Raw genomic sequence first — 27,364 nt, forward strand, 5'->3', positions numbered from 1 at the left:
GACCCAAAAAACAAACAAAACAAAACAAACAAAAACAAAACAAGACAAAAATATCTTACTGAAGGCTGGAGTGATAGTACAGTGGGTATGGTGTTTGCCTTGCTGCAGTCGGTTCGGGTTTGATCCCCACCCAGCATCCCATATGGTCTCCCAAGCACCAGGAGTAATTTCTGAGTGCAGAGCCAGGAACAACCCCTGAGCATCTCTGGGTGTGACTCAAAAAGCCAAAAAGTCAAAGAACAACAACAACAAAGAAGAAAAAAAAAGAAAAAGAAAGGGCTGGAGCACAGCGGGTAGGGCATTTGCCTTGCACACGGCCAACCCGGGTTCGATTCCCAGCATCTCATACTGTCCCCTGAGCACTGCCAGGGGTAATTCCTGAGTGCAGAGCCAGGAGGAACCCCTATGCATCGCTGGGTGTGACCCAAAAAGAAAAAGAAAAAGATCTCATTGAGTACCTCCTGGCTTATGGTGCATTATTGGAGGTCCCATGGAAGAGTCCTTGGTGGATAACATTTCCTGCTCCAGGGAACTCACTCTAGGTTTAACTGGGAAACAGCTGGATTTCTGGGCAAAGGGCAGCCCAGGCTCCGTGGGTGCTCAGTGCTGTGTACGGGAGGGCCATGTGGGTGTGTGGAGTCAGGCTGTCTGTGCAGAAGAGGAGTTTCAGGAAAGGCCCCCTACCCCCCACCCCAGGCTCCTTGGGAATCAGGATCCTCTTGGTCTAGCTTCCCATTTCTCAGCAAGGACTTGCAGAGGGGAGAGGGGGAAGGAGGGAGGAGAAAGGTGGGAGAAGAGGGGGAGAGGGTGGGGGAGGGAAGGATTTGGAACAAGAGTGGGACGGTGTGGGAAGCTGGGCAGTGGTGAGGTGGTGGTGTGCAGGACCCTGGCCAGGAGCTGAGGTTGGCGGGGGCATGGCGGCCCATTGTGCCAGCTTGGGCACAGGAACTTTGAAAGTGTGTTAGAATCTAGGCCCAGGGCATGCACTGGGTTTCCCATGCGTGCAGGAGCAGGTACAGGGGTGGTCAGGACACCACGCCAGCCTGGGCACTGCTGGCCTTGGCCGCTCTCTCCCCCGGAAACCGCTGGAAAGTGGGACGAAGGTGTGGCGAGCGTGGACCCTTTCCCTTGCCGTAGGCTCCACCATCCTGGCAGAGCGGGGTGCCCCGTCCCTGTCCTGCTCCCCGGCCTCCACGCCCACCTCACCCAGTGCCCTGCTTAGCCACCTCTCGGACCCCCTGCTCAGCCCCTGCAGCTCTGGGCCCCCGGGCAGCTCTGCTGGCGGTGAGTAGCCACCCCTCCCCTGGACCCCCACTGCGCCCGAGGCCAGGTGCCGCCCCCCCCACCCCCCGGAGGGGGCTGTGCTGACCTCTGGGTGCTTCTCACCCCGACTCTCGGCCAATCACTGTTCCTAGGCCACCGAGGGGTAGCTCGGGAGAAACCTGTCCGGGGCACCTAGAGGGCTCCCCCTCCCTTCTCCCACTGCCCCCAGCTTTCAGGGTGCGGGTCGGGGTCCGTGGGTGAGTCATGCAACGGGGGCCCAGAGACCAGGCTCCTGGCTCTCCCTGAGGGGTGTCCCCCATGCGTCCTCAGGCACGGCTCCCAACTCCCCAGTCAGCCTGCCCGAGTCTCCAGGCAGCCCCGGCCCTTGGAGCGACGAGTGCACCATCTGCTACGAGCGCACGGTGGACACGGTCATCTACACGTGCGGCCACATGTGCCTCTGCTACGCCTGCGGCCTGCGCCTCAAGAAGGCCCTGCACGCCTGCTGCCCCATCTGCCGCCGCCCCATCAAGGACATTATCAAGACCTACCGCAGCTCCTAGGCCGCGGGCGGCCCCTGCCTTCCCCTCCCCTCTCCAGTAAAGGCGGGAAAACGCGTCCTCTGACGGTTCAGCGATGATGATGATGACGACGGAGGGGCTCTGAGGCAGGGGGCGGACACAGGGAGGGGGCCTTGGCCAGACCCCCCTCTTGGGCCCTTGTTGCAGAGCAGACCCATGTTCTCTGCAGACCTGGAGGCTGAGTTCGGGTCTCAGCCTGTCCCCGCTGTCCTTCCACTGGACGTCCTTCCACTGGGCGCAGATTTCCGGAGGCCCCGTCCAAGCCCTGGAGCACCTTTGCAAGAATGTACGTGGGCACCCTGTTGAGGGGGTGCGGCCCCAAGCCCGGACCTGTGACCTGGCTAGGGGAGGCATGGAGTGGACGAGGGCCTGCGTCGGGTCCCGCCGCCAGCTGCTGTCAGCTCCCGAGCAGGACACGGTCTGCTCTGCTGTGGCCCTGGACAGGCCCAGCCTGAACTGGCCTTCCTACCCCAGGGCCCGCCTCGGCCCGGCCAGGCTGCAACCTGCAGGCCCCGTCCCTGGGCTCAGGCCGCGCTGGGCCGCTCTGTCCCCATACCGGTGCCCTCGGCCGGCCTGTCCGCCTGATCATCTCATGGATCGCTGCTGTGTGGGCCCAGCCCATGGCATGGGGTGGGAGAGGGGCCGGCTTGGTCAGGATCTCCCGGGTCGGCTGGCACCTCCTCTGTGACCTGACCACCCCCACATCTCAGCGCTCCCCTGACCTGGCCGATGCGCCCCCACCCCCACCCCATGGAAGTCCAGGGCCCTGTGTGTGTGTGTGTGTTGGGGGTGGGGTGGGGGACAGGCAGGGTAGGGAGGGGCCCTGGGGGAAGAGCAGCCTTCTTTTCTTTTAACTTATTTATTTATTTGAAGTTTTGGGTGTTTTTTTTTCCTTTCTCGTTTTGTTTTTGTTCGTTTGTTCTGAATGGGCTAGAGCAGTGGTTTCCAAATTTGTCCGGCCTACTGCCCCCTTTGCAGAAACAACAACAACAACAACGACAATCTCTCAGTATCCCCTGGAGACCTGCCTTGTTGGAGAGAACCAACAGCTCTCCCCTCGAGGGCACTGGAGGCTGTGCCCGCCCCACCCCTCCCCGCCAGGTGACCCACATACGTGCCCACCCCAGGACCCCCTGGGCTAGAGGGATCGCAGAGGCATCCCTGAGCGGCTGCTCCGGAGCTGGGCTCCCCGGGGAGGGGCGGCATGGGGGTGTCCCGGTTTGTGTGCTGTCGAGTCGCCTGCAGACGGCTCCTTCAGGCCCAAGAGTGGACAGCGCAGGCACCCAGGGGACCCTCTGCGCAGGAAGGCTGAGGACGGGGAACCCCTCCTCCAGGAAAGGGGCAACCCCCGGAGCTGCTGCTCCCTGCTCTGAGCTGTGCCCACGGCAGAGTTGTCCCTCAAGGGGGGAGCTCGAACATCCCAGGGAGACCCTCGGTCTCAGCCCCCACCTCTCTAAAGTGCGTGTGTGTTGGGGGGGATTTCCTGTGTGGCTCCTAGCACCGGCGCTGCAAGGGGGCCTGTGGGGCCTCATCACTAAGTCTGGAGGGTCTTTCTGGAGGTGGGGGTGGCCACACCTCGCCAGGGGTTCCCCTCTCGGAGGCAAAGGCAGGTTTCCACGGCAGGGGCCTGGGACCCGAGGTCAGAAACCCTCTGTCCATCGTCCCTCAGTGTGAACTCGGGTCTCTGTGATTGTGAATAAAGGTGATTTCGTACCAGCCTGAGGGCTGTGGCTGTGTATGTAGTGTGGGCACCGGGGAAAGGGCCTCTCTGGGGAGTGTGAGTGGTGGGGTGGGCGTGTCATGTGACCTTTATTAAGGTCCACAATCAAGGAAGGCTCTCTGGAGGGGGTGGGGGACTGACTTGTGTCAGCAGGAACTGGAATTCCTTGTGGATGTGTGTGTGTGTGTGTGTGTGTGTGTGTGTGTGTGTGTGCACATGCGCTCACGTGGGCGCCGTGAGAGCTGTCGGTCTCAGGCTTTTCCACAGAGCCACCTGCCCACCTGGAATGCAACCCCCCTCCCCTGCCTCCAGCAGCCCAAACCCAATCGACAACCCATACGGAGGGCCAGCGCCACCTAGGGACCAGTAGGGAGACAGCAGGTCTCCAGAGCGGGAGCAAAGGTCTGTACCAAACAGGTGATACGGGGTCCAGGGCAGACTTCTGGAGTTCATCAGGCTGCCGCCGCTGCTGGGGGCCGAGGCACAGCCAGGAGTGCACGTTCGCTGGGTGGACCAGGCGGCCGCAGAGGCACACGATGCTCCTGCCTTCCTGTGGTCAGCTGCCTAGTCCCCGGCCTGGGCTTGAATAGCGGTGAGTGGGCCGTTCAGGACCCCAGCCCCACCCAGAATAGGGAAGCACCAAGGGCCAAGGGGTCTCTGAATTTCTCAAAGCAAGGATGCGGGAGGAGCTGAGCATCATTTCTATTGATGATGGTGGGGGGAGGGGAGGCTCTGCCCACCCGGCTACCCATCCTTCAGTCAGTGCGCATACGATGTGTATGTATGTGCGCATGCGTGCGTATGTATGCGTGTGTTGGCGGGGGAGGGGGTGGTACTCAGGACTTTTGCTTTCCTCTGGATGCGTCTTTTAACCATCAGGAGGAATGAAGAGGTGAGTCCATGCAGTTACAAAGGCCGAAAACTTTATTTAGTTCTCAGGGAAATACAAGATGCATGTAAACATAAACAAAATACAAAACGAAACAAACCCAAATTTTACAGTCTAGAAGCATGCCAAGATAGAGTTTTCTTTTTTCCTGCAGACCCAAATCCTGTGAAAGGGATAAAAGACCCCTGGAGAGTGACCAAGGCATGGGGACCCCTCCCAAGGACGCTGCTTTCTGATAACAACAACAACAAAAAAAACTAAAAATTATTCAAAACATGGAAATCATTTAGCACCAGCACTGCCCTGGGACATTATTTAGCACTCAAATTGACAGTGAATTCAAGATCCTTTTGGTTAGTTTCTATGTTGGGGGAGATGAGGTGGGGTTTGACCTCAAAGATCCCTACTTGGAGTTGGGAGGGATTGAGGGGAACCATGAGTTCTCAGAGGACTGGAGGCCCCCCCCATCTCCCTTCCCAATCGACGATCTACACCCCTGTTCCCAGCCTCACTGGAACCCCCCCGGAAGTCTGTAAATGGCAGATTAAGGAATGGGGGCTCCGTGCACCCTTCTTCCCTCGAAAGGAATGTCAGGGTAGCACACCCGGGGATCTGGGGTGAAGGGGTATATGCAAGGCGCCCACCTTCCCATTCACACCAGCCAGGTGGGTCCTGAGAAAATGAGCCTGGTCTATGAACGCACCAACACCAGTGGCCCCTCAGGCGTGCGATGGGGCCCTCATCCGTGTCTGAGGTTTCGGGACTCGGCCTGTTCCAGTCACTGGGCTTTAGCTGACTCAAGCAATTTGAGAGGCTAACTCTGGATTGGACAAAGGCAAGTGGGCAAAAACAGCTGGAAACCTGGATGATGCATGGAATGTTTGAGAGGCAGGTCCCCAAACACACTGCTGGTGACTTCCCGTGTCCATGACGTCAGTGACCAGTACCTGCTGGGGACCCAGCTGTGGCCCCACAAAAAAAGCTCTGGCCTGTTTCCCCCATGGCCCACTCTTGGGGCTCTCCCGGCCTACTCCGAACGCAGCCAGAGGCGTTACCTCCCTGGATCCCTCCCTCCCTGCTCTCTTTCCCGAAACAAATGACTTCTTCCTTCCAATAAAGACAAACTCCAGACTTCAAGCCCCCGCTCAAGCTGTCTCTCTCTCCCTTTCTACCTCGAGGACACCCTCTTCTGGTAGGCCGCTGCCCCCGAGAAGGGACAACAAGCTCCAGCCAGCACAGACATGCACACACGCTTCTCCCCACATCTCTCTCTCCCCGTCGACATGCTCAACCTTTGCTTTAAAACGATTTGAAACCTCTCTTCCTCCCTCCCTTCCTTCCTCTCTCTCTCTCCCCCTCCCTCTCTCTCTCTCTTTCTCTCTCTCTCTCACCCTCCCTCTCACCTTCTACAGGCCAGCCCATTAGTCAGGATGAAACTGGGAGCAAGGCAGGACCTTTGGCAGGACCCATTCCCACTAAGGCCACTAAGATCAAAGACTGCCACGGGAGAAGGTGTTGATTGTCAAGGACAAGTGCAAACTCAAGAGTGAAAAGAACCGGGGAAGGGGATGTCCCACGTAACCCCTACAGGCTCAGTTCCAGGCCATGGGTGGTTAGAGCTCCCCTCAGCCCCATTCAGGCCCTAAGCACTCCTGTGCCGACTTAGGCCTGGTGCACAGGATGGGGTAGCGGAGGGACGCGCCCATCAATGGGGCTCGAGGTCACTGATTTCGATGGAAGAGCCTGTGGACCCCAGAGGCAGGCGGCAACCCGAATGGGAATCGCAATGTAGGGAAGAAGCTCAGAGTGCCAGAGGGGTTCCTGCACAGATTCTCATAAAGCTTCATTGGGGGTTGCAGTCAGACCCCAGGAATGGAAGAATGGGTCCCGCGCTGGGGTGCTGGGCTCAGGGGAGCAGCGGGTCCCACTGAGCTGCCCTTCCTGGAGGGGCAGAACGAGGATGTGCTGGGAGCACTCCCCCCTACCCCCCGGGGCATCTTTTTCCTCACATATTCATTTTGGAGCCTGGGTCGATGGCCTGGGTTGCTTCTGCTAATTCTGTTAATGCCAGTGTGAAATTTCCAACGAAATACTTAATAAAATAATAATATTATAATTATATATATATATATAAAAGACACATTGCACTCTCCAGCCTGAATTCTGGGTGTATGGGAAACACATGCTACCAAAACGGAACCCCGAGTGGCCTGCCTACTGCCCAGGGCATCCTGGATGGAGCCTCCTGCCCAAGGCTTTCCCCCTCTGATCCTGGTCATGGAGTTCAAGTGGGAAATGACTGACACATGCATGCACACATGCCACAGACACGCACTTGCTTGACAACACCCGGCCTTCCAAAAAAAGACAGGGAATCTTCATTTTTCAGGAAAGCAGATGTCCTTTCCCGAGAGGTCTGCTGGGAGATTCCGGAAGATGGAGCGTTTGGAGGGAAACTCCTCATGGGGCCTGTTCCCCGTGGGCCCGCTTCTCCCTACGCCCACGGGGATGCCCCACGCCTGGGCACACTCACTGCTCAGCTTGGCAGAGCCACGTGGTTGGCACAGCTGGTACAGCGCTGGGGTGAGCAGGGCGGGGCTCCGAGGGTCTGGCAACACTCCCCATCCCACCATGACCTCTGCCCACCAGATTCAGTGGACGCTGGTTGCTACCTGCAGGGGGGAGGTGTGTGCCCGCAGAGACCCTAAATGATTCTTGGAGACCCCTCCCTTCCTCGGGGAGGAGGGGTGCAGAGCAGAGGCAGGGCACTGAGATGAATGGGTGGCCGGAGCCCAGCACCAGGCCTCATGGACCCAAGTAGGTAGAGGACAGGGCACCCACGTCCCTGGAAGGAAGGATCTGGTTCGCTCTTGGGGTCCTGCCCACAAGCGGAGCTGAGGTTAGACAGAGTCAGTCTCGGACATCCACGGGAGGCTCTAAACTCAGGAGACCCAGCCAGAGAGGGCTTCTGGGCGGGGGGTGGGGGGCTTTGGGTGGGGGTGTTTGTGGGCAGACAGCGGGAGCAAGGAAGGGGCACATGTTCTTGCTCTGCCCCAGGGGCTGTGCCCCAGCACCTCTCTGCATTCCGGTTAATCCGGGCTGGGTGACACCTTCCAGGAGGGGCTGCACTCTGGTGCCCGCCCCCCACCTTGCCAGGGAAGAGAGAAGGTGGAGACGATGGGCTTCCTCCCAATCCGCACCAACCAGCAACCCCGTCTCCCTATTACGGACTCATCATCTCCATCCCTCCCCTCCAACCCCCCGAGACCTGAGTCTCAAGCTGTGGTGCCAACAAGCCCTGGCATCTTTCTGGGTAATATTGCACTTTTCCTGTCTCTCAAGATTGTTTTCATTTTCCATTGAGAATGCAAGGTATTCGAAGGGAGTAGGAGAAGCGAGGAGTAATCTTAGAGAAGTAATATATTAGTTAAATACAAAAACAGGAAAAAGGGGTGACTTCGCCCCCCCCTTAAAAACAAAATAAACTACCAAACCAAAGTCTAAATTTAAATAGTCCTAACTCCTACTCTGTAAGCACTAGTAATATGAAAATAACGCTCGACCAAATCCCCTTGTCTTTATTCCTTAGATGATAAAAGTAGTAACATGCCTTGCCGAGGAAAGCTGTGGATATAGATGCCAGTAAAATGCGCAGCGCTAACATCTGCAAGTGATTAAAACGATTCTATATAATGCCTTCGTCGAGAGGAGATTTGAGGAGGAAGAAAGACACTTCTGGGGCCAGGCTGGGGGATGGAGGGGGGATGGGGGGGATGCTGGGAGGACAGAGCCCTGGCCATGGCCTTCCCAGCGGAGGGACACAGCCCTTCGGCCCCCAGAGACGGCACTGAGAGGGCGTCCAGCCTCGCCTGGTGTTATGAAGGAGGAGAGAGATGAAGATATTTTTTCCCCTTATAATAAAAGAAGCAAGTTTAAACCAACAGAAAAAGCACCACGCGATGCATCTTCGGGCATTATATAAACCTCAATAATGACCTCAGAAGGGCTCATTACGATTAAAGTTGCAGTATACAGCAATACAATGTCAGTTCACATTTTCAATCGCAACCAATGGGAATCTAGGTGTGGACACGGCCGAGAGTCCTGTTTTTCTTGATTTTTTTTTTTTTGAGTCCGACCTGCTTTTCTCCAGATGGGTCAGCGCCACGGTTCCTTCCCCCGTCTACCTGTGACCAGCTGTCCCCTCCAGCCTCTCAAAGCAGCTGAGCAGCTGGAGGGAGACGGTCTCTCACCCAGGGCGGGGCTCGGAGTCCAGGCCATGTCTGGGAGAGGGGCTGGCATGCACCCTTCTTGCTTCAAGTATTTTTCTTCTCTTTGGGTTTCCAGGGTTTCTGCTGTGAATTAGGGGCTGATGTGACCATAGTGGGGTGGGGTGGGGTAGGGTGGGCTGGGGTGGGGGCGGGGGGCTGGCGATTCCTGTTCACTGCCGGATCTGCATGTGGCCACCAGGGGGCGGCATCCCCCAGGTTCCTGGCCGCTTGAGCAACTCCCAGCCATCCTTTGGGGCTGGATGTTACAATGTAAACATGATGAGCAAAGGCAGGCAACTAGGATTGGGGCGGGGAGGGGCGGGAGGGTGGGGAGGGGGCGCGAGTCTGCCCGCACTCTGCCCCATTCCAGGCAAGTGATCTATTCTGGGGGGGATGGGGGGAAGAAGAGGGGGATGGGATGGGAAACGGACCTTCAAGGTCATGTGTAGTTATGAGTGTGGGGGATGCTTTGTGGGGGGGGGGGGGGTGGAAGACCCCGGGGGGGCGGGCAGGTAGCTGAGGCGGGCTCCAGGAGCACTGGGGTCCAGTCCGACTGAGATGGTCTGGGTTTGGTCGAGGTCTGCACCCCCCCCCTCCCCGCCCTCCCGACCCCGCTGACTCTCTCAACTGGCTCAGTGCAGACGGGAGGAAGGAGGCCAGGGCCTCCCCTGAAAGATAGCTACGTGGGAGGGCCTTGCACCCGACGGTCACTCTACTTTTAAATTTTATTTTAAATAATCATAAATTACTTCTTTTTTTTCTCTTTTAATAAATATGTGCTGTTTAAACATGAGAAAAGTATATACTGCATCTTTAAGGAATGCACTTTGCTCTCTGGGGTTCTTGCCATTCCGAACTGTATTAAAGTGCATTAATTTTAAAAATAATGAACCACTTCTTTATCATTATTGTTCAGACAAGTCCAAAATAATATTAATATGAAGACACTAGACCACTACCATTAGTACTGCAATCTAGCAGATTAACTCAACACCCTGCTCTATTTAATACTGTCCAGCAGAAGAAAATAACTAATTTCAATTTTTAAAACAAACTCACAAACAAAAGGAAACAAAATAACCGTGTCCCTTCCCAAGGAACACTAGCCATTGACTACCTGCCAGGCCCTGGTGCTGGGGGCGCAGAGGGGACCCGGGGTCTGGTGTGGGGCCCGAGGCACCAAGACCCTCGCTCCAGTGCTGGTCTTGGGCTAGATGCACTCCTGGGGGTACGGGAGGGGCGCAGGGCTGGGGCGGGCCTGGGCCCCTCGCATGGGACACCCCAACCCTGAAGTCCACGTTCCGGCAGCCACACGAGGGCTGGGAGATCAAAGGCACGAGTGGAAATCCACTTCCACGAAGGCGGGTCCCCGGGGGGGCCCCTGCGACTCCTCTGGGGTCCCCTGGAAACAACAACGACAGAGAGACGCAACCCGAAGGCGGCAGGGACTTTATTTTCTCGCTTCTCTTCACAGGGGGCACCGCCCCTCGGAAGAAAACCAGCTCAGCTCTGGGGCCTGGGGAACCCCCCGAGTTCTCGGGACCCTGTGGCATCGTCGGTTGGCCCGGGGGAAGGGGTGAGGGAGGGAGGGCGGCTGGCGGGATCCACTCCAGCCTGGCCCCAGGGGCCTGGGGAAGGACCCCTCAGTCCAGGACGGAGGGCGGGGGGTGGGGGTGGGGGTCACGGCTGCTTCTCCACACCTGCCAACGCGGCACACAGGAGCCTGTGTGCAGATCGGGGCTCCCTCCCTCCCGGGGAGGGCTCTGCACCCCCACCCAGAGAGCAGGGGACTGGGGCCTCCTCGCCCCCCCCACCCCCATCCCTTCAACGAGGGTTGCTGATGCTTGGGTACTGTCCACCCAGCGGAAACCAAATGAAACCTCGCCGGCTTGTGGAGGGGAAGGACGCGAGACGAAACCCAACCGTCCCCCCACACACACACATACTGAGGGTGGGGCGGGGACAGGAATGCTCTAGCCATGGTCCACCCCATCCCGCAAGGCTGACCACCCTCAGCCCCAAAACCAACTCTAATATAAGACCAAAAATAACAAAAACCCCCCAAAAACCCCCACAAAACCCAACCCCCCCCCGAGGCTCCGCAGAAGCCCCACATCAATAAACCTCTCCCAAATCATGCAGAGGAACTGCCTCCCACCCCCTCCAAATCCCCAGCAAGCCTGCAGACTGAAGAAACGACAGCGGTCCCCCCTCTCTGGAAACCTGGGGGTGCTCTCCTGGGCAAGGGGCAGTGATGGCCAGGAAAGGTGTCCTGGCTGATACCCGGGGACAATGACAGTGGCCGGGGCCTGGCTGGACCCCCATCCCGGAGCCCCCGGCCCACGGTGGATGCTAATCTACCTGCCCTTGGCAGGCCATCAGGGCTGTTCCCGTGAGCCCACACAATTCACAAACACAGATGAGGCGGGTACCAGCGCGCCCTCCGGTGGCAATGATGCCAGCAGGGGTAAAGCATGCCAGGCCCGGGGGCTGCATCTGTTGTCCCAGCTCTGCAGCCAAGGCACAATCGGACAATCGTGGGGGGAGGGGGGGTGTGTCCCCCCGGCAAATCTGTCAGTGCTGGTGCACAGCGAGGGGTGTCCCAGGCCCGGGGGGGGCGGGGGGGGGGGCCCAGCCCCACGTGTGCCCCCAGCAGCCCCTGCCCTTCCAGACACACCGTAGGGTATAGCTCCGACCCCCACCCCCACCCCCCTCACCCCTGCTCGCATTCCCTGTGTCTGCATCTCACCGCCCGCGCGCCCGGGGTGAGGCTGGGAGCCCCCCTCGCCCCAGGGGGTCAGTTCTTTTTCTCCAGGTAGTTGGAGGGCACCCAGCCCTTGAAGGGCTTGGCGCCGTCCAGGATCTGGCAGTACCACCAGCCGTTGGGGTTACGCTCCAGCACCTCCATGGACACGCCCTCCTGGAAGCCGGCCGTCTCGTCGTCGCCCTCGTAGTCGGCGATGGACACGTACACGTCCTTGAGGTTGTTGTGGATGAACTGGGACTTCTCGATGGGCTTGGGCCGCACGGGGGACACGGGGATGCCGTTGCGCTGCGCGGGCAGCAGCGGCGGCGAGTCGGACGCGGGGCTGGCGGCCCGCGCGCTGGCCTCGCCGCTGGCCGCCGCTGCCCCTGCCGAGCGCGCGGCGCTGAACGAGGAGTTCCGGCGGACGCCCCGCAGCGCGTCGGTGGCCGTGAGCGACTCGTTCCTGCGCAGGGCGCACGACAGGTTGTTGTCCTTGGGGGGTGGGGACACGAACACGGACTGCGGCCGCACGGCCACCTGCCGCACGCCGTTCCTCATCTTGACCGCACTGGCTCCGCCGCCGCCGCCGCCGCCGGGTGTCTTGCCGAAGCCCCCCGGGGGCTTGCAGGGGATGGGCGGGGTGGCCCGCTTGCTCTGGTTGACCGTGTTCAGCGCCTGCACCCGCTTCTCGATCTTCTCCAGGCTGTCCGACTTGCCCTCGGGCTGCCTGCCCTTGCCGGCCACCACCGCCGCCGCCTCCGGCTCTCTCCCGCCCGGCTCCGTGGCGGGCGTCGCATCCTCCAGCACCAGGTAGTGGGAGGGGGCCCAGCCCTCCAGCTCCCCGCAGCGCACGTACCACCAGCCGCTCTCCTGCTTCTCCAGCACCTGCACCTCCACGCCCGCGGGGAAGCTGATCTCCGAGTCCTGCACCTTCTGGTAGGCGCTGCATGTGGTGTAGGCCTGGCCCTCCTGTCCCTTCTTGGCAGGGCTCGGGGCCGGGACGGCGGGGAGCGGGAGGGTGTCTGCCGAGCCCCTCCGGGACCCTTCGCCAGGCCCCTCCGAGGCGCTGGCGGGGGGCAGCCCCGAGTCCTCGCTCCGGGAGCTCTTGAGCCCGCCCCGCAGCTGGCCCGTGGGCCGCAGCTGGCGCCGTAAAGTGCTGATGTCCATCTTCTCGGGACTCTGCGACTCCGCTCGGTTCAGGAAGGGCTTGGGCCGGACCGACGGCTTGGCCCGGGTGCTGGAGGGGGTCAGCCCGGCCTTGGGCTCGGCGTCCTTCTTGGCCCCAACCTTGGGGGTGCCGCGGATGCCCGCGTCCGAGGCAGAGCGGGGCTTCAGTTCGCCACTGCCGTTCTTGGACAGGGAGGAGGAGGAGGAGGAAGAGGAGGACGAGGAGGAGGAGGAGGATGAGGATAAGGAGGAGCCCGTGGTGTTGATGGTGATGGAAGAGGAGAAGGCCGGTGGCTGGCTCTGCCCCAACCCTCCCTGGGCGTTCTTCTCCGCCTTGAGCTTAAGGAGCGACGCCGATTTGGGGGAGCCCGGTTTGGGGGAGTCCTTCCTGGTGAGGGAGAGTGGGGAGCCCCCTGGGGAGCTGCTGTCTCGAGAGGACCGCCGGGCCGATGGGGGGTCCTCGGCAGGGGGCCGGAAGCCCTCATTCTCATAGATGGTCTCCTCCTCGGGGGCCACATCCTCTGCCGAGCCGCCCACCTTGAAGTGGGCACGCTGCAGGGAGGAGGCGGGCGAGGGCCGGTGGGCCGAGCCGGGCTGCTTGTCCCCAGGGCCGCCGTCCTCGGCCATCTCCTCGCTCGGCTCGGGCTCCGAGTCGCAGCCCAGGGCGGGAATGTCGTACTCGGGCTCCTCGTACCTGGCCTTCAGCGGCGAGTCCTGGCCCTCCTCGGCCTCCTTGGGCTTGCTGGGGGGTGCGGGCGGGGGCACCTTGGGCCGGGTCAGGGTGCTGGTGCGCCGGCCCAGGTTGGGTTTCTTGCGCTTGTCGATGTAAGACGCGGGGGCCCAGCCTTCCTTCTCGCCGATCTGCACGTACCACCAGCCGCCCGAGTTCTTGTCGATGACCTGGATGTAGGGGGGGGGAGGGAGGAGGAGGGGGAGGGCAGGCAGTGGGTCGGGAGGTTCCTCGACTCGGAGGCGTCCATGGCACCTGGAGACCGTGTCTCTACCTCGCAGATGCACTCTGGGCCAGGAGCATGTATGTGGCCTGGTCACAGCAGGTTCAAACCCAGACGCCCACCACCCTTCTCCCCTGCACAGGGCCCAGGGGTGCGGGGCGCCCATTCTCCAGGACCCACTGGTACTGGCCGCGCCCACAGACTCACTCAGGGTCCATGAAACCTCACCTACCTGAGGTACCCCCCACCTCCATCCTCTCTCTACCCCTTTTACTGCCCCTGGAGGCCCTGGGGCTGGAGCGATAGCACAGCAGTAGGGCGTTTGCCTTGCATGCGGCCAACCTGACCAACCTGGGTTCAATTCCTCCGCCTCTCTCGGAGAGCCCGGCAAACTACCCAGAGTATCTCGCCCGCATGGCAGAGCCTGGCAAGCTCCCCGTGGCGTATTCGATATGCCAGACACAGTAACAACAAGTCTCATGATGGAGATGTTACTGGGCCCGCTCGAGCAAACTGATGAACAACGGGAGGACAGTGGACAGTGGAACCCCTGGGATGGATCTCTCTGGGCCCCAGGGAGTGGGGTATCATGGCAGAGGGGGCTCTGGGGGTGAGTGGGGGCCACAGGCTGAGGTACCCCCAGTATCTGAGGTCTTTTCACCACACATGCGACTTCACTGGAATCCCCCTGGGGAAGACATTTCCGGGGATTGAATGTTCTGAATGTTCTTCCAACGGGAAGGGAAATTTTCACATTAATCGTTTCCAAGTCATTATGAACCAGGTCATTGGGCTTCTTATATATTTTTAATGGCTTTGAGGCCACACCAATGATGCTCAGGGGTTTCTCCTGACTCTGTAGTCAGGATTCACATCCTGGCGGTGTTCGGGGGACCGTATGGGATGCAGGGATGGAACCTGGGTCAGCCATGTGCAAGGTAAGCACCCTACCTGCTTTCACTATTGCTCCAACCCCCTTTTTCTGCATCTTTTTTTGTTGTTTGTTTTGGGACCAGTGCTCAGGGCTTACTCCTGACTCTGCACTCAGGGGTCGTTCCTAGCAGAGCCTGGGAGACCATACGGGGTGCCAGGGATCAAGCCCGAGTTGGCTGAGTGCCAGGCAAGCACCCTCCCTGCAATATGGTCTCCCCGGTGCTAGGCCCGGAAGCTTCTTTCTTAGCTGCTATTTGGGACTTGAGGCCAAGAGCATGGCTGTGAGCAGGGCTGAGGGTGATCTGGACTGGGGAACACAGAGGAGAGGTCTGGCAGGGAGTGTGGAATTCTCTTTGTTTTGCTTTTTGAGTCACACCCGGCAATGCACAGGGGTCACTCCTGGCTCATGCATTCAGGAATTACTCCTGGCAGTGCTTGGGGGACCACATGGGATGATGGGGATTGAACCCGGATTGTCCGCGTGCAAGGCAAACGCCCTACCCACTGTGCTATCGCTCCAGCCCCTCGAAGTGTTGGATTCTCAGTATTCATAATGACTTGAAAATGATTAATGTGAAGAAGAGGTCCTGGGGGTTGGGGGTGGTGGTGAAGGGGGCGGTTGGAAGGGAGAGAAGTGAGAATTGGGGCCCGGGGGGCAAGGAAAGGAGGGAGGAGAGAGGACGCCGGAGGTCGGTGCCACAGGGACCCCTCTGCAGCCCCCTCCAATAAAGCTATGCTTCCCTCCTCCTGTCGGCCCGTTTGTCCTGGCCCCAGCCCTCACCCGGCCCACTCCTGCGCAATCTGCACTCAGGCATTCCCCGCCTTGGACAGTTCTGTCCGGGAGCACTGGGTCACGGGGCTGCTTTGGAAACCGATTCCCAAGCTTAGGCAAGTAATGGCAAACCTGCAGGCTGGGGCCCGGGCAGGCGGGAGATGCCCACCTGCATCCTATCTGGACAGTCAATGACGGCGGGACACAGTGGGACCCAAAGGCAAGGCACAGGCCCTCTCTGACCCCTAGAGGCCAAGGCAGGCTGAGCTCAGGTGTTTGGGTAGCACCTGGGACAGGGCATGGGGCTGGGCCTGTCCATTGGGGAGAAAGGTTGCCGCCCGCCAAGGAGGACTGACTCCCAGGCCCGAGGGTCCAGTGGGCAGAGCAGGCCAAGACCAGGTGCTCCTCCAGCCCACTCTCCCTGGGACATTGGGCTCTCTGGATATTTGGCTCCCAGGGACCCCCCCGGGAGAGTCAGTCTGGACACTGCTGCCTGTTCTAGTGCCTAGAGATGGGCCCACGACAACAGGCCCTGACAAGTCCTGCAGCAGAAATCACGGGACAGGTGGGATTTAGTCCTCGCCACTGTCCTCACACCCCCTCGACCACAGCAGCCCTGAGAGCCGCTCAGGGGGAGGCTGCCCAGGCCTCGCCCCCACCCGGCCCTGGGTGCGAGCTCACCTCGGCCTTCTGTCCGCCCCGAAAGCTGATTCCGTCGGAGATGCAGGACTGGAACTCGGCGATGGTGTAGTACTCCACCTCCACAGACGGGGGCTCCGGCGGCTTGGGGAGCTGGAAGCCCTGGGTGGGAGGGGGCTCAGTGAGCACGACCCCTCCACCCCTCGCAGTCAGAGCAGCCAGAATCAGCGCCACCCCCCACACATGGCCCCTGGCCCCGGGCTCTCTCGCCACACCTCTGAGCCCCCGCTGGCTAGCCCGGCCGCATCCACACTCCTGGCTCGAGATCCAGCTTCCCGCGGCCTCAGCAGGGGGAGCCCCAAATGCAGAAAGAAGCATGGGGGTGTGGGAGCAGCCTCATCTCGGGGTAACGGGGAGGTTCAGGGGAGAACAGCTCTGTTCTGTCAGAAACGATGCCATGACCACAAGCACCGACGCACCCTTAAGGCAGAGGCCACACCCCAGGCTGGCAGCTAGCACAGCAGCCCCAGACGGGACACAGAGGGACAGACGAGCCTCCTTCATTCATTCGTCCTAGCAACACTGTGTGTCTCCTGGGGCCGCCTGCAGGACAACCTTCAGCTCTCTGGAGGCCGGGTCGGTCTCCATCAGGCCCCCATCCTGGCCAGGGTTCCTTGGGTTCCTCCTGGGCACCCTGGGTGTCCTGGGCTTCAACAGATCCATTTAAAAAAAAAGGGGGGGCGGGCGGAGGAGAGCGGTGGGAAGGGTGTTTGCCTTGCATATGGACAACCCAGGTCCCACCTCTGGCATCCCATACGGTCCCCCGAGCACCGCTGGGAGTGATTCCTGAGTGCAGAGCCAGGAGTAACTCCTGAGCATTGCTGGGTGTGACCCAAAACAAAAAACAAAAAGCAGAACAAAACTAAACAGAAAAGCAGGCTGGGGCAATAGAACAGAGGGCAGGCACTGGGCTTGCATGTGGCTGACTGTGTTTCCATCCCCAGCACCCAGATGGAACCCCCAGCACCACCAGGAGACCGTCCCAAGTACAGTGTCTGGAATAAGCCCCAGGCATCACCCCGTGTGGCCAAAAAACAAACAAAAAAAAAAAAATGGGAGAAGAGAGGCAAAGAGGCTCAAGTGGCCAGGCTCAGGTCAGTGCTGCAGGCACTGAGGTCTTGAGCACCGCTCTGTTGTGGGCATTGCAGGAGCACCCCTGGGTGGTCCCTTTCCCCAGCTCAGCTGGACATGACACCTGTTTTTTTTTTCCCCCCAAAGGACATAAATATGGGTTCAGATGAGCAGCAGCATGTCTGAGTGGAGGTACCTGGGAAGGCCTTTGCCCCAGGGCTGCGCACTCATGGATTCTGGCCCAGCTCAGATTCCCTTGCTGCATGGTCCTACACCAGGCCCATAACCTAAGCCTCAGTTTTCTCATCTGTAAAATGGGACTAAGAGTGGCTGGTAAGGGAAGCGACATGTGCTAATAATGCATGTTGCTCCTGAGGGCTCTGTGATTGGATCTGGGCATGACCCCTCCTTCTGCAATGCTACCTCTTCATCCTGCCTGGGTGTCCCCACCGGGCCCCTCAGCTGGGCTGTAAAGGGTGGGAGGGCGCAGGAAGAAGCTGGTGCAAGTGAGCAGGGAAGCCTGGAGCCCGAGACCCGGGGGGCTCTGCCAGGCCTCACTGCCAGTCACTGCCCACCTCCAAGTGTGGAAGAAGTGACCCAAACCTCCCCCCATCCCCCAGATCCACCAGAGCAGACCCTGAGAGGAGACGGTGGGTCACAGGATAGGCGGAGCGAGGAGAGAGGGGTGCAGGGGGCGGGTGCATCCCTTCTCAAGGGGCCCAACCCTCAGACTCTGAGTCCCTCCTGGGCCGCTGCCCAGCTGTCTCCACCCCAGCCCCTCGCCTTCCTGATGGCCCAGACACAGGCAGAACCCAGCAGCCCCACCCCACACATGAGTCCCTGCAGGCTCAGCACCGGACCGTCATGACATCACTCCCGCCTGCCCGCAGGAGGTTCACTTACCTGCACAGACCCCGCGTCCACCCACATTCCCGGGCAAGTCAGGCGCATGTGTCCAGCCCTGCCGCGCCCCCTCACCGGTCAGTCTAAATGTTTATGTCTGCCACAGCAGTGGCCGGCGCGGGTTTATTTGGCTTGGGACTGCCTGATAAGCCATCCAGCGAAGAGACGCCCCCTCCCCCAGGAGGCAGGGCCCTACCAAAGGCCCCAGCAGCCCTCGGCGCCCCCCAGAATTGTGAGGCAGGGGAAGGAGCAGGGCAGGGCAGCACACATACCAGGCTGGACTCTCTGCGTGGGGGAGGCCGTGTCCGAAGGTTAGGGGAGCCTGGAAGGAGAGACAAGGCTTCAGCAACACAAAGAGGAGGGCTGTGTCCCTGTGCCTGTTCCCCACAGACAACGGGCCCAGGTCAGCTCCTACAGGTGCTAACTGGGGTTCTCTCGCAGGGAACCGTGGACCCTCCAGAACGCTGCCTCCCCTGAGAAGGCCACTGGGATTTTCCTGGGAGAAGAGCCGATTTCCAGAGTTCGGAGCCGAGCTTGTGTCTGCTCGGATTCACTACTGAGCCTGCGGGAACGATCCCAAAGCCAGGCAAGAAGAAGTGCTCCCCTTCCCCCGAGTGCTCCCCGACTGTGTGCCCCGATGCTCCAGGCATCAGCCGAGCTCAGAACTACGGTTTCCTGCACTCAGGAATGCAGCTCACGGCAGAGCCCTGGGCTGGACCCCCAGAACCCCCCAGCCCCATGCAGGCTCTGAGAAACAGCTTTTATCCGGGTTTCAGGGAAGACCTTAACGTAAAGAAAAGTTGTTTCACCCGAACCCCTGGCGCTGTCACCGTGAGGCTAGGGGGCAGGTGCGGAATAGGGTTCTCCTGTAAGAAATGCTCATGGGGCCAGGGGGCTGCTTCTCCAGGCTGATCCTGGGTTCGAGCCCTTGCACACCTCCAACCCCCCCCCCCCCCATCCCCAAAGGAAACAGAACTGCTGGTGGAGAGAGGAGAGAGGAAAGCGGCCCTTGGAGTCTCTGAGGTGCCTGAGACCGGGGGAGGCAGAGGGCCGGGGGCAGAAGGCCAGCGGGGACCCTCCGACCACCACTCCAGAGGGAGCCGCGGATCTGCAGAGTGACCGTCTCGACCCCCAACAGGTGCCACGCTGCCTGTGTCTTCGTGGAGAAGCCGCCAGACACTGCCTGGTCACTCATGCCTGGCCTGAGACAGTGGATGGTGGGTCCAGGAGAGGTCAGCCTAGCTCAGGAAGACAACATGGTGACGCCCTATAACCTTCTACTGGCTTTCCCTACACCCAGGCCCACTCCAGAAAGAGCCCAGCAGTGAGGTCACGGGGTCAGTGAAGACGAGAGGGTCAGGGAGGACGTGGGGGTCCCGAGGACATGGGGACCAGCGGAAGTCAGGGGGCACTTACTGATCTGGGCCCTCTGCGGTGCAATCCGGGCCACTGCTGGGGAGCCGTGGCCCAGCTTAGCGGTGGTCCTGTCGGGTCCGCCCAGGGCGCTACCATTAGAGGCGGTGCAGAGGATGGGCAGGCTGATCTCCTTCTTGGTGATGGGCGCCTCGGGGCCCTCGCTGTCACCCGGCGCAGCGTCCTTGTCCCCCGATGCCTTCTTGTTGAGCAGGTTGCTGATCTCCATGATGTTCCCGATGATCTCCACGGGGCCTGCCAGGTTCTTCTTCCGGGCAGGCAGCTCGTCCTTGGCTTTCTTCAGGTAGGAGGCAGGCGCCCAGCCCTCTCGGCCCAGGTATCTGCAGGGCGGGACCCCCATGGGTTGTGAGGCTCCCGGCTCCTGCTTGGCCTTCCACCTCGAGCTGTCCCCACCGAGCTCCCTCACCACGTGGGGTGGCCAGATTCGAGGGCTGGCTCTCATCTGTGGTCTTGAGAGCATGGAGGCTGGGGCTCTGGGGCCAAGGATGGCTCAGAGGCTGGAGCTCGGGCACGGCTAGTGCCCCGTTCCCGGACCCTGTGCTTCCTTGGCACTGCCGGGAGCAGCCAGGTCTGTGTGTCCCGCTGAGCAGGACAGACAGGGCCACCTCGGCTGTCCTAGAAGCTCACAGGAAGTATCGTGCCTGTGACCTCTCGCCTGGGTATACGACCTAGGCCCAGTGTGGGCTGTGCCCCCCCACCTCCCGCCTCAGCTGCCCACGGGGGGCAGCTCAGCACCACAGTCAGCCAACGGTGGGGCTGCAAGGGGGTCCCTCGTGTGGAGGCGAGCGAGGTGGTCCCCAGAGCGAGCGCACGGACTGGAGGATGCTCTGCCAGGCAGTGGACTGAAGCGGGAAGTGGAGGAGCTTCTCACACAGAGCCAGTCCCAATGGAGAGGCCTCAGGAGGGAGGGGCGGTTCACCCGACGGGGCCACTGCTCCCAGAGCCCTGGGAAATCCCCCCCCAAACCCCAAGTGGGCTTCCCAGCCTGGATGTGCTAGGCCTGGAGGTGGCGAGGCCCAGTGAGGCCTCCCTTGGGCAGCAGCGCCTGGACCTGAGCCCACATCTGTGAGAAAGCCTGAGTCCTGCACTGCGGGGGCCGCCTGCTGGGACCTCAGCGGGTGCAGACATGAGCATCTGGGTGCCCAGTGCACAGGGCACCACCCAACCATACAGGGCGCAGGCACTCACACAGGGTACCACACAGGGCACCGGGCAGCCGAGGCCAGACCTGCAAAACTAATTTCCTACATGTTCTGCCACCAGCCTGGGTCCTTGGGGCTGGGGGCCTGGGAGAGGGGGCAGAGGCCATTTCTCCACCTCACTAGGGTTCCTACCTGATGTACCACCAGCCTTCCAGGTTCTTCCGGATCACCTCCACTGTGACCCCCTTCTCAAAGCCGATCTCGTCCTTGCTCTGGCTGGTGTACGGCTGCACCGCGACATACTTCTCTTCTGTGTGTGTTCGGGTGGGGGCGCGAGAGGCACGAGGCCCGTGAGCGGAGGTCGGGGTGAAGCCCTCCTTCCCTACCCCCCCACCCCCTGGCCTGTCCTGATGGCAAAGATGCCGTGGTCAGGCTCTGGACTGTCCAGGGAAGGGAGGAGAAGGCACGAGCCGTCACTCCTGCCAGCGAAGACTGTCTGCAGGCGGCCCCACACTCAGCTGAGAAAAAGTCTCTGGGCCCCAGCAGCAACCTGAGGACAAGGCTAGGGCCAGGAGGCATCTGCCCCTCGGGCCCAGCACCAGGAAGTCTGGGACCCCCTGCCCCCACCACCTGCATGTCCCCTGGGAACCCAGAAGCCCCTTCTATGCCCCTGTCTGTCCCACCCTCAGTCCCTCACTCTCCCCCCACCTCACCCCTTCAATCCTTCCTATCTGACCTTCTGATGGTTCCCAGGTCCCTGAATGCACAGCTGACCACCCCCATCTCCCCAGAAGTGAGGGGAACCTAGGGTCCACTGAGGTGACTGAGTATGTCCTGGTGAGATCAGGGTCTGGAGACCATCATGGTCTGCGCGCGCGCGCGCGCGTGTGTGTGTGTGTGTGTGTGTGTAAACTGTCCTCTCTGGGGCCTGGCTCACCCTGAGTCTGTGCCTGGGCCCCTGGATGGGACCCAGAGGGCCTCCATCAAATGTCAGTCCCCATCACGCACAGCTGCAGGCCCCTGGCCCCTGACACCCATGTACCCTGCTCCAGTCCCCATAAGAAATATCGTCCAGGGAGCGGGGCAGCTGCCACTCCATGTTCCGATTGTGGTCATGTGGAGGGAGACTCGCTTCATTCATTCACTCTCCCCAGGACTATCGGGGGCCTCGTCTGCAGCCCCAGGCAGGACTGTGGAAGCAACTACTGGTGGGACAGGGGGATGGGCAACATGCCAGGCTTCAGGTGAAACCCACAGGCCCTGGACACACCCTGGGCAACACCAGCCAAGGCAAAGAGGCATGGCGGCCTCTGAAGCACCCTGATTCTCCAGCCTGCCCTTCTCTGCCGCAGCCCCGCCCTGCAGGAGAGCTGCCAGCAGGCCTGAGAATCTGCTGCAGCCAGATCTGGACCTGGGGCCAGGGAAAAAGCTCTGATCCCGCCCTCCCGCCTCTGCCCATTCCACTCCCCACCCGGGCAGCTAAACCCTGGCCTGGGCTGGGGCCAGCAGGGGCAGTCCCATGGCCGGGATCTGGAACGCTGGGGCCTGGGTGAGGCTGGCCTGGACCCCACACCCTGTCTTTGTCCCGCTGGGCTATTTTTAAACGCCCGTGGTTCGTGCAGGAAGCTGTCCTGAAAGTTTCCCTGGGCAAAGAGGCTGTGTTGAGTGTCAGGACGCTGCTTCTCTGGGGCAGAGGAGACCAGCCCTACACGGGATGAAGAGGGGTCTCAGGGCTGGGCTCAACTGCTAGCCATCAGGTCCTACACTGTCCACCTCCTCCAGCAGAAGTCAGCTTGTCCTGCCAAAGGTGCTTGAGGTGACCCTGAGGCTGGCAGGGAGACCGGGTGTCGGCCTGGAGGCCTGCCTGACCCCTGCCCAGCTCGACGTCGGGGCCCTGGGGACGCAGAGTCGTGTCCCCAGTGGCTCCCCTGCTGGCCTGCTTGGTGGGGGTGGTCAGTTTCTGCTGGTAGGGCTCCCCGTGGACACAACTGCCCCTCCCGGGAGAGAAGTTGAGCCGTCCTCCCTGGGCCGGGAATACCATCCGATGGGGGTCGTGGTGGGGTGGCACCCAGCGGCTCCTGGGGGTGGCTGGCTCACTCTGGTGAGCTGGGGGCCGAGGCAGGGGGCTCCAGAAAGCCCCTCCACCGGCAGCACCGTAGGGAGCCTGGCTGGCCCTGCCCACTCCCATCCGTGGTGGCGGCGGAGGCCCGGGCTGGAGCCCTCGGTTCCAAACCACAGACGCCTCCTCTTTCCAAACACTTTCCTCTCCATCAGCAGTCTCCCCGCCCCGGCCCCCACAACCTCATCCAACTCCCTGCAAAGGGCCTTCGGATTCCAGGCCCGGCTGGAGCAATCCCCCCCTACCCCATGCCGCCCCCGCCCCCGGCTCTTCTCCCGTCTGGTTCCCTGGGACCCTCTGCCCGCGCCCCGCCGCCTCCCCACACGCTCGCCTGCTTGCAGCAACTCTGCTCCCTGCCAACTTTCTGCGAGTTTTTCTTGGCTGCCTGATTTAACTTCCAGCCCATATGGCGAAGGCTGGGAAATGACGTTATTGGGTCTCTGCAGCGGGCGAGGCCATGGGCCTGAACTTGCTCCTGCATCTGCATGTGGCCGGGCTCCCCACAGGCCACCCCGGCTGGGGGTTCGGTGTGCGTGAGGGTCCGATCAGGGACAGCAGCGGAAGGGGCCTGGGGGTGAGCTGGCCCTGATGCTGGGTCTGTCGTGGTGGCTCTGTGGGTGCACACAGGCGGCCGGGGGGGCTCATACCTGCGCCCCATCACCGAACGCCTGGATGCAGGCAGCTCAGGACGAGCCTCAGTCCTGCGTCCCCTCAGGTGCCTACTCCGGGGTCCTCTTGCTCAGCCCCCACCCCGATGGCTGGTGTGGGACAGTCGGGAGCTCCCCCACTCCCCGCCTCCCCCCTTAGAGCTCGCTGCGGAGTTTGGCTGTTCCTTCCAGGGCAGTTTCCCAGAGCCTGAGGAAGGGGGCGTGACTCATCTGTCCCTCACACCCTCCCTACGTCATGCCTGAGCCACTCTGGGTATCCACGGGTGGGGATTGGGGGTGTGCCCAGGAAGGTGGCCTGGCAGACCCTGTGGGAGCTCAGGGGCCACTCAGCGTCTAGCTGCCTCCAGCACGGCACCTCAAGTCTCGTGACCCTGGATGCTGCCCTCCCCATCACACTGACTTTTAGGCAGTCTAGGTACCCGCCTCCCCCGAAACCGGCCCCCAGCTGCAGTAGGCGAGAAAGAAACGTGGCAGGTAAGCTGGCGGGGGAGGAGGAAAACCCCAAGAGGAAGGAGAGGTGAGAAGTGAGGAAAGGTGAGAAGAGGTGAGGAGATGAGAGATGAAGAGGAGAGATAAGGAGAGTAGGAGAGGTGAGGAGGAGTGAAGAGAGGTGAGGAGAGGTTAAAGAGGGTGAGAAGGAGTGAGAAGTGAGGAGAGGTGAGCAGGGGTGAGGAGGTGAGTAAGGGTAAAGAGGGATGAGGAGAGGTGAGGAGGTATGAGGACAAATGAGGAGGGATAAGGAGGGGTGAGGAGAAGGTGAGGAGAAGTGAGGAGGGGTGAGGAGGTATGAGGACAGATGAGGAGGGATAAGGAGGGGTAAGGAGAGATGAGGAGGGGCGAGGAGAAGTAAGGAGGGGTGAGGAGGGGCGAGGAGAAGTAAGGAGGGGTGAGGAGAGGGTGAGTAGAGGGTGAGGAGAAGTGAGGAAAAATGAGAGGAGTAAGAAGAGGGTGAGGAGTTGTGAGGAGGTATGAGGAGGGCTGAGGAGGGGTGAGGAGAGGTGAAGAGGTGTGAAAAGGGGTGAGAAGAGGTGAGGAGGGGTGAGGAGGGGTGAGAAGAGGTGAGGAGGGGTGAGGAGGGGTGAGGAGAGCTGAGGAGAAGTGAGGAGGGGTGAGGAGGGCTGAGAAGAGGTGAGGAGGGGTGAGAAGAGATGAGGAGGGGTGAGGAGAGGTGAGAAGAGGTGAGGAGGGGTGAGGAGAGGTGAGAAGAGGTGAGGAGGGGTGAGAAGAGATGAGGAGGGGTGAGGAGAGGTGAGAAGAGGTGAGGAGGGGTGAGGAGAGGTGAGAAGAGGTGAGGAGGGGTGAGGAGGGGTGAGGAGGGGTGAGGAGGGGAGAGAAGAGGTGAGGAGAGGTGAGGAGGGGTGAGAAGAGGTGAGGAGAGGTGAGGAGGGGTGAGAGGAGCTAAGGAGAAGTGAGGAGGGGTGAGGAGGTAAGGAAGGGAGGAGAGGTGAGGAGAGGAGGAGAGATGAGGTGAGGAGGGTGGAGAGGTGAGGCGAGGCAAGAAAGTGCCCAGGCGGCAGCTGCGGGGAGAGTCTGGCTCCCGCGGTCACCTCGGCTGTGCTGCCTGTTGACCATCCCGCCCAGGGTCCACCGGCGATCCAGGCGCCGCAGATGGGCTTTGCGTCTCTTGGACACTGGTGTGGGAGGAGGCGATGGACGCGTGGCCGACAGGAACCGCGGAGAGAATGGAGATGATGAATGAGGATGGGAGGGGAGGGCGGGGTGGGAGGGGCCGGGCTGCCCTGCCGGGAGGATCCCCAAAGCCTCAGACCCCAAGGCTGGGCTGGCCGGAGCCCACGGCAAAGGCGGCCGAATGTTCGGGCTCCTGCGCCCCAGCACTGCCGGGAGGCGCCCTGGCTCTCTGCTGTGAGCTCGGGAGACCCCGGCCTGGCCATATGAGCAGTTCTGTGCCCGGGACACCCATCCCCTTGCCAACAAGTGCCCAGGGAAGACTCGGGGTCCTTTTATCTTGGGGCACCCGGGGTGGGCACGAGAAGGGTTTGTTTCGAAACCTTCCTCGGTGGAAACCCCGTGAGTGCAACCCCCCGGCCACCCCCAGCTCCATTCATTCTATATTCATCTATGGCCCCTCAGGACATCTGGGGGTGCCCGTAAGGGACCACGTGGCCCCACAACTGATGTTTCCCCACCTTCCTGCTCGGGTTCGAGAGGTGCCTGAGCAGGGCTGCGGGGCAGGGGGCTCCTAGCTGCAGGAAGGAGCCTGGCTGCCGAGGGCTGAGGGGGGAGGTGGGCACTGTCTAGACAGGCCTCGGCCAGTCCCCGGACACCGGAGGGGCTACGGAGGGGCCTGGACAACAGGGTAGGGATGGGGGGTGGGCTTAGGGTAGGTCCTGCAGTGGTGATGAAGGGGGCGCCCCCCTCTGCTGCCTCCATCTGCCACGGGTTTGGGACCATCGGTCTCTGGGGAGCAGCCAGCGAGGCCCCTCTGGGAGCCCAGGCCTGGCCACGCGGGGCAGTGCTGTGCCTGGGACGTGCCCACTGAGTGCCTCCAGGGACCACGGTCAGTGCCCCTGACATCAGCAGAAACGACTTTTTGGTTCTAGCCCTCTGCAGTCTCCCCTCACTGGGCCGGCCCTGTCCTTGTTTTGGAAGTGGGGGGTGAAGAAGAGACCAGGGTCACTCTGGGCCACACACTGGCTCAGCCGGCCAGCACACGGATCCAGGCCGTCCACGCTGGGCCAACCAGAAAGGTGGCAAGGCCGGGCCAGGCTGCCCAGGTGCCTGGGACTGTCACCCACCCAGACCTTTCCTGGCACAACCTTCCCAGGGTCTGGGACGGGGGGTCATGGGCCCGGGATATATGTGGGCCATCCGTGCCACACAGCAAGGGGGAGGCAAAGTAAGGGCTGTGTGGGCTTCCCTGGAGGCTCCCAGGGGCTACGGGGAGAGGGCGCTTCGGGGGACACTCGAGGTAGTTCTCCCTAGTGTCCGTGGGGCCCACCCTGGAGGGAGCATCCCCCCATGGCCGCCCTGCGTGGGAGCTGGCCCTGACAGGGCAGTGTGGAGGGCCATCCGTGGGCACACACAGGGCAGGGCCACGGCTGAGCCCCCGGCGCCCCCCACCCGCTGGTGCTTACCTTCCCCCGTCTTGGAGGCGTCGATGTCTGAGTCATCCCTGGTGCCATTCTGGGCCTCCAGGTACGTGGCGGGGACCCAGCCCTGCTCCTCAGAGGTGCTCACGAACCACCAGCCTGTAGGGGGCGCAAGTGGGAACCGGGTGTGAGAGCCCAGTGGGGCAGGCACCAAGTCCGGGCCCGAGAAGACAGGCTGCAGTTGTGGGGCTGCCACAGGCTCAAAGCAGGGGGGCCAAGCAGGGCGTTCTTGGCTCCCGGAGGCCCCGGATGTCCAGTCTCATTGGGGGGTCACCGGAACCCTGCCCGTGGCCCTGGACGTGCCCGTGCAGCTGTGACTGTAGGTGACAGCCACAGCCTCAGGGGCCCTCAATCATGGCCAAAGGCACATACCCCCTTTCTCTGCACGTGGTCCATGTGTTCCTCGGCCACACCAACCGAGAGGGGACCCAGGCCTCGCTGGACCCTGTCCCCAGCCCCATTTGTGCCTTAGGACCCTGATAGATGGCCCATGTCACAGGACCCTGCCTCTGTCCCCAGATCTTCCTGGTCCTTCTCTCTCTCTCCCCAGAGCCACATGACGCTGACGCCTGTCTCCAGCCCGCAAGCCACACAATGAGTCCCCGCTCCACCCAGAGGCAGCAATGACAGGAAGTCAGAGGACAATGGCGTGACAATGATGCTACCACAGGGAAGGCCGGGATCCACTTGGACCTCAACAACGGGCTCGTTGACCCCACTGACCGGCCATGGAGAGCAACTAGCCTGCGCTCTAGCCTCGAATGTCCATTGCACCCCTTTCTTTCCAGGGGTGTGCCCGGAGACCCTCCCCTTGGCTCCAGGTGCCTCCTTGTCCCTACCCAGGTCTCCCCTGTCCCTGCTATAGAACCCGCCCCCCGTGCCCCCCCAAGAGGCCCAGGAACTGGGGCTCCCCAAGGTAGGCA

General features: G+C 61.4%; 2 protein-coding genes across 5 annotated transcripts in view; one reads left to right on the forward strand and one right to left on the reverse strand.

Annotated features, from left to right (window-relative positions):
• NEURL1 (neuralized E3 ubiquitin protein ligase 1) overlaps positions 1–1,852 on the forward strand; it is an 86,754-nt gene extending 84,902 nt beyond the window's left edge. For both annotated transcript variants that reach the window (XM_056120550.1, XM_056120551.1), the window contains exons 5-6: positions 1,138–1,284; positions 1,594–1,852. In XM_056120550.1, coding sequence (XP_055976525.1) covers positions 1,138–1,284; positions 1,594–1,826 — 380 coding nt within the window. In that variant the 3' untranslated portion in view covers positions 1,827–1,852. The remainder of the gene's footprint in view (positions 1–1,137; positions 1,285–1,593) is intronic.
• A 9,645-nt stretch (positions 1,853–11,497) lies between these two features.
• SH3PXD2A (SH3 and PX domains 2A) overlaps positions 11,498–27,364 on the reverse strand; it is a 194,713-nt gene continuing 178,846 nt past the window's right edge. For 2 of the 3 annotated variants that reach the window (XM_056120486.1, XM_056120487.1), the window contains 6 exons: positions 26,427–26,540; positions 20,737–20,854; positions 19,385–19,722; positions 18,241–18,290; positions 15,977–16,096; positions 11,498–13,537 (listed from right to left, as the gene is read on the reverse strand). In XM_056120486.1, the coding sequence (XP_055976461.1) occupies positions 11,522–13,537; positions 15,977–16,096; positions 18,241–18,290; positions 19,385–19,722; positions 20,737–20,854; positions 26,427–26,540 (2,756 nt within the window). In that variant the 3' untranslated portion in view covers positions 11,498–11,521. Of the gene's footprint in view, positions 13,538–15,976; positions 16,097–18,240; positions 18,291–19,384; positions 19,723–20,736; positions 20,855–24,878; positions 24,963–26,426; positions 26,541–27,364 lie in introns of all 3 variants that reach the window. The other variant, XM_056120485.1, reaches the window with a different exon arrangement.

Source organism: Sorex fumeus, unplaced genomic scaffold (genome assembly GCF_029834395.1).
Source record: "Sorex fumeus unplaced genomic scaffold, SorFum_2.1 ptg000043l, whole genome shotgun sequence".
NCBI lineage: Eukaryota > Metazoa > Chordata > Mammalia > Eulipotyphla > Soricidae > Sorex > Sorex fumeus.